General features: G+C 37.5%; 1 protein-coding gene across 9 annotated transcripts in view; it reads right to left on the reverse strand.

Annotated features, from left to right (window-relative positions):
• RGS22 (regulator of G protein signaling 22) overlaps positions 1-18,337 on the reverse strand; it is a 128,631-nt gene that overhangs the window by 97,813 nt on the left and 12,481 nt on the right. For all 9 annotated transcript variants that reach the window (XM_055303410.1, XM_055303412.1, XM_055303408.1 and 6 more), the window contains exons 3-4: positions 15,209-15,271; positions 2,227-2,448 (exon numbers count right to left, since the gene is read on the reverse strand). In XM_055303410.1, the coding sequence (XP_055159385.1) occupies positions 2,227-2,448; positions 15,209-15,271 (285 nt within the window). The remainder of the gene's footprint in view (positions 1-2,226; positions 2,449-15,208; positions 15,272-18,337) is intronic.

Genomic DNA, 18,337 nt, shown 5'->3' on the forward strand with positions numbered 1-18,337 from the left:
AATAAATAAAAATTAAAATGAATTTAAAAAAATTATATGCCAGTTTAACATCTTAAAAAATGGTATCTGAAAAAAAAAGGTATCTGGCTGTACTTACAATTTGCATATTTATGATAATTTGTGTGATTAAATATATTTTATCTGCTCATTTTCTATTTTAATTCCACTCTTGTAAATAGTTTGTTGAATTACTTCAATTATTTTATTGAACTCCTTGTCTTTTTCTTGGATAAGATTGGTAAGAAATTAAGTAAAATACTTTTCCTCATACTTCCAAAACTTTTTTTCTAAATCATTGGTTTTTAACTTTGTATCATGTGAAATAATTCTGGTGTCCAGGTTTGTTTTTTGATTATTTTGAGGACTCTGGAGTCCTTTAACTTCATGGGGGGGGGGGTGACTCACATGCTAAGTTTACATAAAAATTTTCCTGGATTTTGTTGTAATACTCCAGTTTAAAAAACCATTTAAGTTATTTATTAATTCACAAATAAAGACAATTTAGTTTACTCTTGCAAATTGATAGTAATTACATTTATTGTGTTTAAACTTTGTCAAGGAAATCTAAAATAATTTTGAATTAGCTTAAAGATATACTTTTTCTTTTCTTATGATCTAATGGAAATGGTTATAGTATTTCCATGTACAGTGTTTATTATTGGTTTTGAATAGCCTTTAACAAGTTTAAGCAATTTATTTTTTAATGAGTTTTTATTAGGTGTGAGTTGTGTGAAATGCAACAGATTTATGTTTACTAATTTTGTATCCTACAACTTTACTGAATTTATTCATCAGTTCTAGTAGTCTTTTGGTGGGGTCATCTGCAGATATTGAAAGTTATACTTCTTCCTTACCAATCTAGATGCCTTTTATTTCTTTGTCTTGCCTGATTGCTGTGGCTAGGACTTCCAGTACCATGTTGAATAAAAGTGGTGAGAGGGGATATCCTTGTCTTATTCCTAATTCTAGAGGTAAAGCTCTCAATTTTTCCCCATTGGGGATGATGCTAGCTGTTGGTTTTTCACATATGGCTTTTATTATGTTGAGGTATGCTCCCTCTAAAACTACTTTGTACCCCCCCTCCCCACCCCTGTAATAATAAAGCCTTCTCGGAAAAAAAAAAAAACTACTTTGTTAAGTTTTTATCATGAATGAATGTTAACAATTTATATGGTGCTTTATAGTTCAGAATATATTTTCTTTTTTAAAAAATATTATTTATTTATTTATTCAGAGAGAGTGAGAAAAGCAGAGACAAAGGCAGAGGGAGAAGCAGGCTCTATGCAGGGAGCCCAACGTGGGACTCGATCCTGGGTCTGCAGGCGGCGCTAAACCGCTGCGCCACTGGGGCTGCCCCCAGAATATATTTTCTTATTTAAACTTCAAAACAATGCTATAACATAGCTTTTTATTTTTAGTATTTATAAAAGTATCTTAAATACTATTATCATTAACGTACTTAATTTGATGAAAAAACAAGAAAAAACTGGAATTCAGTAAAAGACACATTGAAGAACTTTCAGGCTGGAAAAGAGCTATGTTGTAATTTTTCAAAATATTTTAGCCTAGTTCCATCAGACACTTCAAATCATGGAAAATATTAAACATTCATTTTATTTTCAATTGAGCCACATAACAAACCTAAGTAGTAGGTAGCAAAGGCATCATTTGACAGGTGATGAAAATAAAGTTCATCAAAATGACTTGTTCAAGAACACAGCTTATAAGTTAAAGTGCTAAGGTTAGAACCAAGGGTTGTTGTTGTTAATCTCATGCTAAGGAGACAAAATCCAAAATCTGAGAGCAGAAATAAGGCCAGGGAGGTCAGAGTTACATAGTGTAACTTGAGGGTCAGAAGTCATAATTCCCAGCTGCTTTGTCAGGATAGACTCCAAATCAGATAAATTCACTGTATACCCACATTTTCTAGAATGCATACAAACTATAAAGGATACTCAAATTTCTACTGCTCCAAATTAACCTGATATCCTAAATATTCAAAGGAAATTATATGAATCTTCTCATACTGAAAATCAAACTGCTAGATTAAATTGGCCATTTGACATGAATGATACAGTAACTAACAAATATGATGATGTAAAAGTACAATAAAACTTAATAAATATAGTTACATTTCAGAAGGTCAAGCCCAAGAGACTTCATGTTAGTCTTATTTAATGCTTTATATCTACCTAGGAAGATACAAACTCAAATATACTTTCTTACCATAATATTGTAGTTGACATTAATGGTCTCATCTTCATAGGGGGCATTCATCTGAACAGGTTTAATATCATTCCTTCCTTTCCTTACAACATCATAGATGGGATTTCGAGGTTGCTGGTTTCGAAGAATTTTTTTCAGTTGCTTTTCTAGAAGTTGTGGAGCATTGTTAACTATTTCAAAAACTCCATAATCCACATTAAATCTAACTGCCTCTGAAAAGGTCTGCAAAACAAATTTGTGGAAATAGATCTTAAATTTTTATAAAGCAGAAACTCACTGTCTCCAAGACAACTTGACACTTAATATAAGCATATATACATACACAAACTTTTGTGTACTTAATCATTAGCTCTTCTCTTCTAGGAACTTGGAAATCTCTTGACTACAGATAAGGGAACCCATTTTATCCTTCCTTTCCAATGTACTTATGGCAAGAACTAAGGATGTATTATGGCAGAAAGTCCCTTTGCATAAACATCTTACCCTTGTGTTTCTTTGGAACTGGAAAGAAATACACACCTGGTCTCTATGAAGCAATGTTACTCTTAGGAGGGGGTGGATTACTAGGGAAGAAAGAGTAAAGGAAGAAGAAATAACACTCCCGTTATTTCTTTCATCCCCAGGAGCCATGAAAGCTAAAGTCTCCCCTGCTCAAAAGGATAAAATTAAATACAATGTGTTCTTCATTTAAGACCATTTCAACACCATTCCTTTCACTGTGGAAAAAAAAGAGAGAGAGAGTTGAAGGCAATAACATTTCTGAGCTTTTCTCAGTAATTACTAAATGCTGCCAACTTTTATTTAAAGTCAGTCAGTTAATATACAATAGTCAGGAATCTTGAGCTTGAATGACAGCTTGCCAATAAGTAGCTCTGTGACTCTTGAGTAAATCATTAAACATGTTTGGGGCCTCCATCTCCATAACATATAAATAATGGATTGGCTGTCTGGCTTTTCCCATTTTGTCCTCCAAATCTAGAATCAGGTTTCTTTTTTCAGAATATGAACTTATTTTAGAATACCTTTAGTGAACCATGTATTCATGTAGATTAGTTTATATATTTTTAGCCAGGTAGTAGAAGACATCTAGCACTTCCCCTTGGATCAATAACCATCCTAGGGAGAGCATCAATTCTTTCAAATTTTACTAAGAGATAACTAGACATACTATAGTTAAAATTTAATAATGGCAGGATGCCATAAAATTGGAGTTAGAAATATATATGTGCAGGGATCCCTGGGTGGCGCAGCGGTTTAGCGCCTGCCTTTGGCCCAGGGCACGATCCTGGAGACCCAGGATCGAATCCCACGTCGGGCTCCCGGTGCATGGAGCCTGCTTCTCCCTCTGCCTGTGTCTCTGCCTCTCTCTCTGTCTGTCTCTCTATGACTATCGTAAAAAAAAAAAAAAAAAAAAGATTTCCCTTCAAAAATGACAAATATAGCTCAATGGACAAATACCAACAATTACCAATAAATTGTGTATAAGGTTTCTTCAATAAATATACTTAATTGCATCTGTCTTTCAAACATGAAATTCAAAAAGGCATCACTACCTGAATGTCAAATACTATCTCTGAATTACACTATCACTAGATTAAACAGATAAATGAGTCTGCTGATATCAGAGACAAGATTCAACTGGTAGGAGAAAGGAACTGAATTAAACTTGGGAGAGAACAGACATAAAACATTAATTTATGTTATTATGTATTTATGGGGAGGGGGAAGTGGTGCCGTAGATTGCAGAAGACCATCTGGAAAAGATTTCTTCTAGTTCTGAGGATCCAAGGAACAATAGAGCAGGTTTGGCCTTTATTTGTTTTCCTTTTTTCTGTCTCCTACCCTCACACTTAGTAGACAGAGGAACACAAAACTGTGATAATCCAAAGCAAAGGATGCCAATTAGTTAGTTCTATGAAGAAATAAAACAGCTCCTGCTACACAAGTTTAAAAAAAAAAATGCTCCAAAAAAAATAAATAAAATAAAAAAATAAAAAAATGCTCCAATAAAATAAGTAAATAAATAAATAAATAGGACATGTGACACTGAGCCCCTCAGTAACCAATGTTACCTACTCAGTAGGAAATAGTTACTGTACAATTGGTATAAATAATAACAGTAACAAGAACCACTGTTTACTGGACATCTACCATGTGCCAGGAGGGTGACAGACACTTTAAATGCACTATCTGAATCCTTCCACATTCCTGTGATCACTTTTTATAGTAAGTGGACTTAGGATGGTTATATGATAGGCCATGGATTCAGAACTGTAAAGTGCTGCATCAGGGCCATCGAAACAAGTCTATCTGGTCCCAAAGACAACATATTTCCCCTTCTTTACTATCATCTTGCCTCACATATGATAAAACTAGCATGTACTAACCACCTTCTCTAAGTCAGGCACTGTGCTAAGCAATAAGCCCACAAAGTTAGTGGAACTGGGATTCAAACGAAGGTGTTTTACCAGTAAAGACACAGAGGCAGAAGCAGCATGGTGCATGTGGGTAATTTTAAGCAGTTCCATGCAGTTAGAATATAACTAGAATAGTCATAGTTGAAATAGTTAAAGGAACAGAGGAAAGACTTGAGGTAGATGAGGTGGATAAGACCAGATCATGGAAGGCTTTGCATGCCATTTTAAGAAGCATAGGCTTATCTTGATCCTTTGGGAAATAGGGTGGAGTAGGAAAATCCTAAATTAGTAATAGAATCTGATTTGGGCTTTAGGAAGAATCTCCCTGTAGCAGTCTGGAGTTTTGCTGGCTCTTGGGTTGGTGAGGTAGTATGCTTACATCCACAAGCAGAGCCATCACCATGCTGGGGGGAGGCTGGCCATTACCTCAGTGCTACTGCCATCATAGCCAGGTTTGGTGTGGTAATTATTAACTCTCTTGGGTGGGTTACTGTCCCCAGCATTCACAGGGGCTAAGGACAGGTTTTAAGACAGGTAGTTAGCAATTACTTTCATTTTCAACTAACAAAGCAAAACTGAAGGTGAAAAAGGATAGGGGATCTCTTCATGGATTTACAGCAAGTCCTTTAGTGAGCTCACTGTAGAACTCTGGGTTCATGACTGCTTTAAAACCAGGGCTGACGCAGAATTTCAGTAGGTGTCAGCAGACGCTGTGGATTAGCTCACTTGGGATCTGTTCCAACTTCCTGAAATGCAGAATCTGGACGACTAAAAACTGTATCACCTAGATCCTTTACAGTCCTGGTTTCATATGTGATTTAGATCCTGCTACTCTTATGCACGAAATACTTGAATTCTGAAGCAAGTCAAGTGAGGAAAGAGGCAGGATCTGTCCATCCTGAGGAAGGAAAAGTCAGGGCATAAGCAGATGAAAGTGAAGATCTTTCCACATTGCACAGAAGTATTTTACCAAAACAAAACAAAACAAAGACAACAGAAGGAAAGCTATAATTGTGTTCATGATTAAATGACATGACCCTATTTACTTTTTTAAAAAGAGATGTAGCTAAAATATTTACAATTTTTAAACTTAAGAATTTATCTCAGTGGAACTGAAATGTGATAGAGCCTTTGCCATGGTGAAATAAGTGTTTTCCTTCTTCAAAAGCCATGATTTCCAGTGGATCTCTAGAGGTCCTTAACACCACAGTGATTCCAAGTTTATAAAATGGGCAAATAACTGATTCAAAGTTTCCCCTAGTTCACTTATTTCAGCAAAAACAAAACATTTGAATGCCCTAGTGCCAATTGGTGTCCCAAGCAAAGAGGATATAAGTTGAATAAAACACTGTTTCTGCCCTTGCAGGAACAATACATGGTCATTCATTTTTCTCTATGATGAAGAGATTCAACAAAAACTGAAATAATTTGAATTTGTGTAACATGCAAATGCTGAAGAGGAAATCTGTCCACAGAGACTATGGTAGTAATACTAGAGTATTTTATCAATTTAGTTATTGTACTTTAAAGGGATTTGGCTAAACTAGAATCTATCCAGAAAAGGATACGCAGAATTATTAAGTGGAAGCAATATTGAGTAAAATTACTTTGTTTTTCCAAGATTTTTTTAATCATAAAAGGGATTTTAATTAAACAATCCCAAGGTGCCTTCCATATTTGATACTCCATTGGACTATGATGGTCTCTCAGGAAAAAAATGAGTATCTTCTGCTTTCTAATAAGATCATCTAATTCCACTCCTTTGTTATTCTACTCATTTATTCCATAAGTATTTATTGAATCCTTGTTAAATGAGATATCATGATAGATGATATACTGCTACATTGAGTGAGCCAATCCAGAGCATTCTCTACAAAGCCCCAAATGAATAAGACACAGATCTGCCCTCAAGTCATGCTGATCCAAGAGAAGAAGAAAGATATGTAAATACACAGAGACAGTAAAGACTCATCCTACAAGGCAATGAGCTCTACAGTGGGCACATAATGTGAAATCATGTTTGGTCAAAATTATCCCTTGAAATCCTTGAGAATACCCATAAATTACAATGTTGTCCTACCTCTCAAGAAGCTGTTCAGAGTTTTTCCTCTGGTATTGAAATTGGTCATGGATTCTTCAGTTAGGAATCAGATGAAATGGAGGGCTTGTATTTAAAACCCATGTTATACAGAGAGATGCATGTAATCTCCCTCAGCATGATCAGCTGACTACACTGGGAGAGGCAAGCAGGAAGAGACCCCTGAAGGAACGGCAGATTCTCATCCCCACCTCACACCCTGTCAGGATGCTCATGGACTGGTATATGTGTGTTTATGGATTACTACAACAGACAAAATCATCCTCACTCTTGAAATCACCATCACTCTCTCTACTGAACACAAATCATTCATTTTGTGTAATAACACACGTATTATTGATCAACTGCAAGTGGTCTGACATTGCTAAAGCTTACTATTTAAGAGGGGAATAATAGGATATAAGCCTGGAGAGAAAGGCAAAGGATGAGTTCATCTAGGATTTTCTATTATATGCATAACTCTCAACTTATTCTCTTGAATTCTGGTTCTCTGAGTGTGGTGCCTGGACCAGGAACATCATCATCCTCTGGGACCCTGCTAGAAATGCATATTCTCAGGCCCATCCCTCTATCTAATCAAAAACTCTGTGAGGCCCAGCATTCTGTGTTAACAAGCCCTCAGGTGAGTCTTTTTTTTTTTTTTAAACCCTCAGGTGATTCTAATGCATGTTCAAGTTTGAGAATCATTGCCTTAGGATGATGGGGAGCCAGGTTAAGACAAATTTCAAGGCCCACCTCTGTCCACTACTTCATGTAGACTTACCTGTGTATTCACGTAAGTGGAGGGGCTGGCCATCTATGTTCTGTACACAGAACGAACCCTGGTCTTTATTATGCAAAGTCCTGTTGTCTGCTTAAAAATTTTTTTTCTCTCATGCAACAAGTTCTTTGTTTTCACTATTTCTCAGCCTATCCACAAAACTCCTACAGTTAGTTTAGCATGTGACAATAAAACACATGTAAGGTGGGGGAGACAGAAATGAATGATGTAGAAAGTCAGTCGTTCTCCCCAAAAAGCTGACTCAGCTGATTTAGAGAATGCTCAGTTTTTAAATCATATGACAGGAAAAATCTTCAGTTTGAGCCTCAAACCCAATTCTCCACAAGCTGTTGCAGACTGCTCTTTCCCTTACTTAATTTTCTTATTTCAAAAGTATCATTTTCCCAATGTTCTAAAATGAATTGACCTGAAGGTGATGAAAACTAACTTTGTAGTACCAGTCATCCATGTGCGAAAAATATTTTCACAGAAAAAGCAAGTGCATGAAAGTATTTTTACCACAATAAATTGCTGGTTCCACATTTCTCTGAGAAGAAGAGGGGGAAAAAAAAAACCTGTGAATAATTAGTGATGTGCTTAAACTGCCAGCAGAGCACCACTGAAACTTACCGGGTGCCAAATTATTTAGCTGAACAGTATTTAAATTAAAAACTAATGACTAGGTTAATTTAATACATGTTCATCTCTGCTCCAACTCTGTCTCTACTAATTGAGCTCCAAAGCTGTATTTTAAACATGCATCCTAGTTGGCGAATGAAAAACATGTGACTGCTTGACTATAACAAGTCAGTTACCAATGACCTCTGTCGATCTAAGGTTTATTGTTATTTTAGATGTTTAACTATATAAACTATTTACTGGACATATTCACCAATGGTATGAAAGGAATAGTGTGCCTACATAAAATGCATAGAAAATATCCTAAGTTAATAAAATGAGTTACATTAGATAATCTGAGTGCTTTACGTTAGAGCTACAAGGCTTGTGAAAACATCCAAAGGAGGGCAGCCCCGGTGGCTCAGTGGTTTGGCGCCGCCTTCGGCCCAGGGCGTGATCCTGGAAACCTAGGATTGAGTCCCACATTGGGCTCCCTGCATGGAGCCTGCTTCTCCCTCTGCCTGTGTCTCTGCCTCTCTGCCTCTCTCTCTCTCTCTCTGTCTCTCCTGAATGGATGAATAAAATCTTAAAAAAAAAAAAACACCCAAGGGCATAAACACTGTACTAAGCAGTACTACCTAGACTCCATCAACACCCTTAAATATTAATCTCTGAGTATTTAAATTTTGGCAGTGGAAGCCCCAAGCCCTTCATCCCCCTTCATGCCACAGATACCCTAAATCTCTACTCTCTTTCTTTCTCTCTCTTTCCCTTTACCCAACAATCCATCCAACATATAAATCTTTTCATAAAGCTGCAAGAAATTATAATAGTTTACAGATTAAAGAAAAAAGTGTGGAGAATCAGTCCCAAAAAAGAAGTTATGGTAAAATTCCAAAAGCACATAGCTAAGCATGGTCTGGCAAACACATGACATACCTATCCTTACAAGGAGGGTATGGAACAGGCCACCCCTTCAGCTTCTGCAAACCATAAATGTCACAAACATTCTAAACCACCCACAGAGGACCAACCTAAATCTGTATGTGGGCTCATCTACCCAATCCCACAACAGTCACTGAGCATAAAACACACAAAACAAAACCAAAAGGAAAAAAAAAAAAAAGGTTTCACACTATAGCACAGAAGAAAACTTAATAAGCAAACACCCATAAAGAGTTGACAGCAAAACAAAACAAAACAAAACTCTCCCAGACACCAAATGAAAACAATATCTGAATATGAACCTGGCACCAGAATAAACAGAATGAAGTTATGAAAGCTAGGATTTGGAAAGTGCCATAATAAAAGCAGCAACTGTCCTGGATTCCCCTCATCAAAATAACATGGAGGCTGGCTACCAGCCATCAATTTCTGGACCTTACAGTGTAACCCACGGGTATAATGGGGTAATGGAAAGGAGGAGGTGGGGGGAGCCAGAAAGCCTGTTTCCTAGAACCACTGCTGCCACAATCCAGGTCTGCCACCATGTCACTACAGATGTGTAAGAAGATGGACAAGTCTCAGAAATCTAGATAACTGAAGGACTTTTAGATTGAGAATATTATCATCTATATTGACATCTCTCTATCTCAGGCCTATATTATTGGGGCTTTGGGATGGAGGTGGAGATGGTAGAGGAGGGGAGGCAGAAGATTAGAAGGTTTATTTCAAAAAAAAATCTTTAAGATTTTTTTTGAAGGTTTGCAAATAAAAAACAGAATCATCCTCAAGAAGCTTTGGGAGATACAGGAGAAAGGGACCTATCCTTGGCCCCAGGAAATTTACAATGAAGCTCCTGAGATAAAAATAGAGACTATCAATCAAATTTTCCTTCACTGGAAAAATCTAATTTCCTACCTGATACATATATCCCCATAAAACAATCTATCTGAATACCTTCAATGACAGAAAGTTGACTCCTGTGACCAATGCTAGCCCTATTGTTCTGTTCTACGGTTAGGAAGCAAACTTCAAACCACCTTTCTTCTAGGAAAAAATATCCTCATAAACGCTGGCCCTGGTTCTGCCTTTAGCTTCATGGAACAAGTTAACTCCTCTTCTTCAAACAGACCTTGAAATATTTGGAAAAAGAAAAAAAAATTGGGGGATCCCTGGGTGGCGCAGCGGTTTAGCGCCTGCCTTTGGCCCAGGGCGCGATCCTGGAGACCCGGGATCGAATCCCACGTCGGGCTCCCGGTGCATGGAGCCTGCTTCTCCCTCTGCCTCTCTCTCTCTCTCTCTCTCTCTCTCTCTCTGTGTGACTATCATAAATAAATAAAAATTTAAAGAAAAAGAAAAAAAAATTGGAAAAAGCTGATCCATTTCAACACTTCTACCCATTCCCCAACCCAGGTTCAACATCCATACTTCTTTCAACCCTTCCTCATCTGACGTGGTTTCAAGAGTGTTCATTGGTTGAGTCTCCCCAAGCCTGGTTTGGCAGAGCAACTCTTAACCCATGGCACCAAGAATGGAACACAATATTCCAAATGTGGTCTGACAACTCAATATGATTCAGAAAAACATTTATTGGGTGCCTTTTATGCTCCAGACTAATATTTTTCTTGATTTTAACTATACTTCTGTTAATGCACCTTAAAGACACATTAGGTTTGTTTTAGACCATTTCAGATTACCACAAGAAAAACAAGACCAGATTCTGTTATTGAAACTCTCAGTTCATCCCACTGCTGTGAGTTCTATAGTCATTACAATGTAGTAGAAGAAGTTTTTAAGCCATATGGACCTGGGTGGACCCTGTCATCTATTAGCTGAGTGACTTTAAGCTGGAAAAACACTAGTTCACTTGCAACATTTCATCCAAGACCCTGATAAAAATAATCTGAAAAGTCAACACCAATGACAAATTTGTGTGGTGCAGAAGATTATTCTCTAGACTGATGATGATCCATCAGTCTCATTATGGAGTGAATGCCTCTCATGTTTCAGGAATGGAAGATGAGATGGTCTAGCTAGTCAAGGAAAAAAAGAAAGAGAAAGAACACTACTTCTGTGCCAGGCACTTAATATACATTACCTTGTTTCATTACAACCTTATAAGATAGGCACATTGTTTTCACAGGGAAGGAAACCAAGGAATTAAGTAATTAAATGATGTGTCTAAGATCACATGGGTAGTGAGCTGAGAAGCTAGACTCAAACAGTTCTGCCTCACTCCCATTCCTAACCATTACACTGCAGGACGAGCACAGGAAGAACAGGTGTCGGGGGGAGGGGTGGGCCAAGACAGGAAAGATCCCACACGGTGACATAAGCAGTATGGAGCTAGAGGTAAAACCAGGAAGGTTAGATAGAGGCCAAATTGCAAAGATCTTAAACTCCATGCCAGGAATGTGGATTTGATTCGTTAGGCTATTAAGAGTCAACCCCTACTGGATATAGTTAGAGAATCCATTCAAATATTTGAAAACGCATTTCACAGATAACGATAAGGGGTTTGGAGACAAATAAATGAGCCTAAGTGGAGCATGTATTATTTTAGCTAGAGATGGGAGGAAATATTTCCTGGACAGAAGTGACTTAAATCAGGGAAAAGGTGATACGAGTATCTCAGGGAAAAACACCCCAGCCTGGAGGGGCCTCTGAGTATGCCTGGCATATTTCATGGCTGAGAAATACGAACAGGGACAGTTAGGCTGGGAAAGAACTAATGAGGGGAAGAGGCATAGGAAATAAAGACCAAGAGATGGCAAGAACCAGATCACATATACCACTTTATTTGTAGTGTAGTGAGAAGCCACTTTTGAGTGTTTTGAGTAGGAAGTAACAGTGTTCCATTTATTTGTATTATTATTGTGGCTGCTATTATTATTATTATTATGCTTTCCTGAAACCATAATATGTTAAATTTATGCATTTCCCCTAAAATGCCTGTCCAAAACACTCCAAAAAAGAGAGATCAGTCGGCATACTTATTCTCAGCAAACTCATGCTGACTTCTACTTCTTAGTTAAGTGCCCATAAACCAAACATTACTAATCTGTTCTAGAATCTTTCCCAGAACTTGGTTTGAGAATCCATCATTCTTTCTTCTCTGTCCCCAAATTCTTTTTTTTTTTAATTTTTATTTATTTATGATAGAGAGAGAGAGAGAGAGAGAGAGAGAGGCAGAGACACAGGCAGAGGGAGAAGCAGGCTCCATGCACCGGGAGCCCAACGTGGGATTTGATCCCGGGTCTCCAGGATCGCGCCCTGGGCCAAAGGCAGGCGCCAAACCGCTGCGCCACCCAGGGATCCCTGTCCCCAAATTCTTTATTGGAAACCTATAACCATATTTCCCCTTCTCCTATCTTGTGGCATGAAGCATGGGTAATTAATAGGTAGATTGCATGGTACCATATGCAGATGCAGTGGAATGAAAGAGAGAGAATGAGGGGAGAGAGAGAAAATGTAAAAGTGGAAGGATTTGGAGAAACAGAAAATAGGGCAAGAGTGACCCAGGTGGGCTGCATGGGACATACTGAAAGGGTGAAACTGCAGAGGTCTGCTGGGTGGGATGAACACATGACTGCAGAGGCACTCTGTCATTTCACCTAAACACTGAAAGGAATCACACAAAAATGATAATGTTGATCCTCACTGGATGGCTGGACTGTGGCTGAATTTTTCTTACATTTAAGGTAAATTTTATCTAGTATTGTTATGTCACTTCCCTAATTTAAAATAGATTTTTAAAAAAAAGAAAGTTAGGTAGGGGAATTTATGTCTTGGAACAAGTAAAAGTCAGGGTAATCACAAATCTTGAGTTGATGAAATATAAATCTTAAGAAGCTGAAATCAGATCCAATGCAAAGATTTTTCCCTTTAAAATGTCACAAAAATTGGAGGAAGAATGGAGAATGCAGAGCCGAGAGGAAAGACTGCACAATCTGGAAGAGCAAAATTCTGACAGTTTCATGATGCTGCCGGGGTTTTTCCCAATATACAACTGGATGGTGAAAGTTGAAAAATCAGACAAACAAGAACCCATCAGGTATCCTATAATATCACCCAGGACTGTTGCTAGAAAAGAAGAGGTGTGTTTGGTGTCTCAACCTAACCCCCATAATGGCTCCAGAGGCCTAGGTGGGCCAAAAGGAAGAGAGAAAACAAATTCTTTTGGAAAAAAGAAAATAAGGGACGCCTGGGTGGCTCAGTGGCTGAGAGCCTCCCTCCCTGGGTGGCTCAATGGCTGAGAGCTCAGGATGTGATCCTGGAGTCCCAGGATCAAGTCCCACATCAGGGTCCCTGCATGGAGCCTGCTTCTCCCTCTGCCTGTGTCTCTGCCTCTCTCATGAATAAATAAATAAAATCTTAAAAACAAAAGAAAAGAAAAAGGAAAATAAGACGAAACAACAAACACGTATATATAGATACGTACATACATACAAAAACTAATCCAGGCAAGGAAAAGCCTCTAGTACTTTCCCTTCAAAAGACATTTTGAGTGGCTAGGCTTTAGAGGCTATCATGGCCCACTCCCTTTAAAATTACTTGTGGGGTGCCTAAGTGGCTTAGTCGGTTGAACATCCAACTCCTGATTTCGGCTCAGGTATAGTCTCTGGGTCCTGGGATCAAGCCCAGGCTCTCTGCTCAGCCAGGAATACGCTTGTCTCTCTCTCTCTCTCTCTCTCTTTCTCTCTCTGCCCTTCCCCCTGCTCCCATGCTCTCTCTCTTTCTCAAATAAATGAATAAATCTTTAAAAACAAAGTAAAAATAAAAACAAAGCAAAACAAAATAACTTGTGACTTATTTATATTCCAAAATTTCCCTGGTAAATATGTTAATGAAAAGTGTTTTTGCGGGGGTGGAGGGGGTTGCCTAGTGGCTCACTTGGTCAAGCATCTTCAGCTCAGGTCATGACCTCAGGGTCCTGGGTTTGAGCCCTGTCAGGCTCCCCACTCAGTGGGGAGTCTTCTTCTCCCTCACTCTCTGCCCACCCCCATGTACTCTCTCTCAAATAAATAAATAAAATTTTAAAAAAAAAGTTTTTTGCATTTTCATAACCAATAATGAAAACCTTTTCTTATCTTTTATCTGACATTCCTGATTAACTTTATTTACTAAGTGTGTTTTTATGCACTCCCATTTCACTTTTCCCACCATCCCCCAATTCTAGTCTATCAGTCACCACTCTCTAAGACTAAAAATCTATTATCTGGCACCCACCTATGTCTTCTTTACTGTTGATATAAAATTCTAGTTGACTTAAACACAAATTCCACATTAATATCTCTCCAAGGGGATGCCAATAATTGCCTGGAAGCAAGAAATACAGTTTCTTAATTTTTCTTTTGATATTTTGTCCTTATTGCCTCTGTTCAAAGCCTGAAATGATGCCAAATATAACAGCATCAGATTTTGTATGGAACACTTTTTTTCCTAGTTTATCCACATTCATTTTTTATTATTATTTATTTAATTTTTGTACAGAAGACCTTTAAAGTATTTTTTTTATTTTTTTAATTTATGATAGTCATACAGAGAGAGAGAGAGGCAGAGACACAGTCAGAGGGAGAAGCAGGCTCCATGCACCGGGAGCCCAACGTGGGATTCGATCCCGGGTCTCCAGGATCGCGCCCTGGGCCAAAGGCAGGCGCCAAACCGCTGCGCCACCCAGGGATCCCCCCCCTTTTTTTTTAAATTTATTCATAGAGAGACACACACACAGAGACAGACACAGGCAGAGGGAGAAGCAGGCACCATTACAGAGAGCCCGACGTGGGATTCGATCCAGGGTCTCCAGGATCACGCCCCTGGGCTGCAGGCGGCGCTAAACCGCTGCGCCACCACCACCGGGGCTTGTACAGAAGACTTTTAATGGTTAGAGAAATTCCAGCTTTCTCTTTCATTCATTCACTCATTCATTTTTATTGTGGTACAACTGACTCAGTTTTCTTCAATAATTCCTAAATATGATGCAAACCCAAATGATTAACTCCATAAAAAGACATAAACTTTACCTAAAAGCTTTAATTCATAGTTTTAAAAAATATTATTCCTGATATATTTGTCCTACAAGATAACCCAGTGATTATAACATTTTGCTTTGATAATAAAGTCCATAGAACATAACAATACACTTACTGGAAGGCTTAGGAATTCATTAAAGTAGTCCACAAGGAAATCATCTGTTGCCAAAGAATCTTCCTGCAAAAATATAAAACATGATATCATGCTTATACTAAAATGTTTTATAACATGCCAATATTATTCCCTAATTCTGTATATCAAGAGATAATAAGGTAGATTTTCAGATCTTTTTCAGTCTATCAACAGCAAATCCTCACTATAAACAGAATACAGTGCTACACTCTCTGGAAATAAGAAATAAGAAAATAGAATGGAGTATACTCATAAAAGATTTTGCTAATATGCCAAAAACAAAACACAGGGAAAATATAGCACGACACTTAAATGGAATGAAGTACACAAAACACTGCACAAGGGAAATTTCCCACAGACTTATCTTTATACATTTGTGTATATATTATTATTCACATTTATATTATATATATTTCATAAAAATAATGGCAGAATCAATAAAGACAGAACCAGTGTTTGAAGTTAAAATGAAATTCAGAATGTAAATTTCTTCAATTGCTAGTGGAAGTGATAAACTGAGGAAAGAAAATATTCTACTGTTTCCTTCCAGAATGAGATAGCTTTAGGAATTTGAGTTGCTTCATTTTTGCATGAAGAAACTTTGATAATGTATTTATTCTAAGCACAAAGATTGTATATATTTTTTCCGTAACTATCTCACCCACCAACATAGTCGCTTTTAAAATTGGCAAAATTGGAAAGCCACTGCCAAGAACAAATTCTCTCTTCCAAATAAAACACCTTATTTTATTAGCAATTGTTTCCATTGTGTCAAAAGCACATCATGGCATAATGTTATATAGAACATGTGTTTATTTTGTTATTCATAATTATATTTCCACTTTGCAAATCTAACATGAAAGATGACAATATGTCACAATGCTATTATTTCCATATGGCTGATTATTTTCTTCTTATATGGCCAATTTAAAAAATTTGTTGAAGTAGAGTGTTGCAGTATAAGGAAAATACTGTAGCATATTAACTTGGAAAATAGATTTTTTTCAGAGTAATTTAAGTATTTGTAGTACAACTGGAATAGAGCTATAAATAACCACATAGGGGGCAGCTGGGTGGCTCAGTGGCTGAGCGTCTGCCTGTGGCTCAGGGTGTGATCCCGAGTTCCAGGATCGAGTCCCACATCAGGCTCCCTGCATGGAGCCTGCTTCTCTCTCTGCCTGTGTCTCTGCCTCTCTCATGAATAAATAAATAAAATCTTTCTAAATAAATAAATAGCCACCCACATAGGATTTATATCAAGGAACTTACTAAAAATCTGTGAGCTTTCAAAAAACAAATTAAGGATTCAGTTTACTAAAAAAAATCTCAAATGATTAAAACAACAACAAACAACTTAGGATCTCATAAATCTTCTACATTCAAAGCAGTGCCTCATTAATATATTCTCAAAGTTCTGACTCACAAAGATCCAGTAAAGCAGAACAAGGCAGATAACATTTGGTGGAGGCTGTATACAACTAAAAGGCTTCCAAATTTTACCTTTCAAAATTACTTTACTTTTCTGGACTTTATTTGGTGAACTACCTATTTTCTGCTAACTCTTAAAAGAAATCAACTGAACTTAATAAATATTTTTAGGATCTCCCAGATGGAAGGCACTGTGCTACAAGAAGGGTGGCCAAACTGCACTTCTGGGCTCATGATCAAAAATCCTCAGATGGGAAGCATGAGTATTTTTAATTAATAACAGTAGTGGAGTACAGTCCCTTGTTAATTTTTCTAAAATAGCATTGTACTTTTAAATTTCACCTATAAAGCACAAGGTATACTTCACAGAATCAAGTGAACCTAAATATTGCCTAGAATATGGCCAGCCACACATAGTCAGAAACTTCTAGATAATCCTTGGATTCATATTTTCATTTCCTGATGCCTCACCCTTCTCAGAGACTCTAACTCAATGATTTCTAAACTATGTGATGAAGTCTTTTGTTTTTTTCCCCAATCCTTAAGTTTCAAACAAATAACTTGTAAAATGCAAGACAAATGAACTAGGAAACAAAAGATATACATAAGACAAAAGACCAATTGCTTATTATTAAATTCAATAGATACAAACATACTGTCACCATATCATAAAGTTTCTGAATGTTTTCTTTCGATTTCCGAACTCATCTCAACAAGGAGGGTGTTGGGGCAGTGCTCCTTAATATGAGGTCTGGTCCCCAAACCTTCATATTAAGGAGCACTGCCTCAACACCTTGGTGAGTGGTTTGCTCTCAGCAACCTCAGGTCCCCCCGAAACCCAGCCACATTGTAGGGCATTTCCTTGGTTTGCATTCACAAGCACAGAAACTCAAAGTGTTCAAAAACATCAAAATCTGTATTTCTTTTCTGAAGTTGAGTCGTACTTTCTCCCCATATGAAATATCAGCACTTGCGCTACTATTATGGGGAGTTGTACAAGAGAAGCAAGCATGGTCTCTGAGTCCAATGTGCTCCATCCTCCTGTTGCACTTTCACAGGAAGACCTACATTTCTCTAAATAAATGAGCACATCTTCCTACTAAAGTTTCTAGTCCAATGAGTTCAGATATTTTGTCATAATGAGAATCTTTATTCAATCCTTCACTTATTACTTATTTATCCTTATTAAGGATCTTAATAAACCCTTTATTCTCAAAACTCTTTATTTAAAAAAAAATTTAAGGCCTTGATCTGAAGCAGCAGCCTAGTTACTCTCAGTAAAGCCTCCACAATCTAGTCACATGGCTGTATTAAAATGAACAAAGTCGCCATATTTGGGATTAATATGTTCCGAATAACCAATAAACTGGTAACCGTTATTAATGGTACAATCAAGAAGAACACTGAATTACAATCAATTCCTCCATTACATCATTCCATGAACCTGACTGCAAAATTAGCAACACAGATTCTCTGCAGAATGATGCAATGGAAGGCAGGAACATTTTTTCAGAACTGAATACACACTTGAAACCTGTTTTTTTCATGTACTACAGGTGTGCCATCTGTGAAAGTGAAGTCAGCTTTTCCGTTTTTAGTCCAAACTTCTCAAGTTTCTTCCTGAAAGAGGGTTAAGCAAAATAGTTTATATATGCTAGCTAATTATGGTGGGTAAAAATTTTT

The sequence above is a fragment of the Nyctereutes procyonoides genome, unplaced genomic scaffold (genome assembly GCF_905146905.1).
Source record: "Nyctereutes procyonoides isolate TBG_1078 unplaced genomic scaffold, NYPRO_anot_genome, whole genome shotgun sequence".
NCBI classification, from domain to species: domain Eukaryota; kingdom Metazoa; phylum Chordata; class Mammalia; order Carnivora; family Canidae; genus Nyctereutes; species Nyctereutes procyonoides.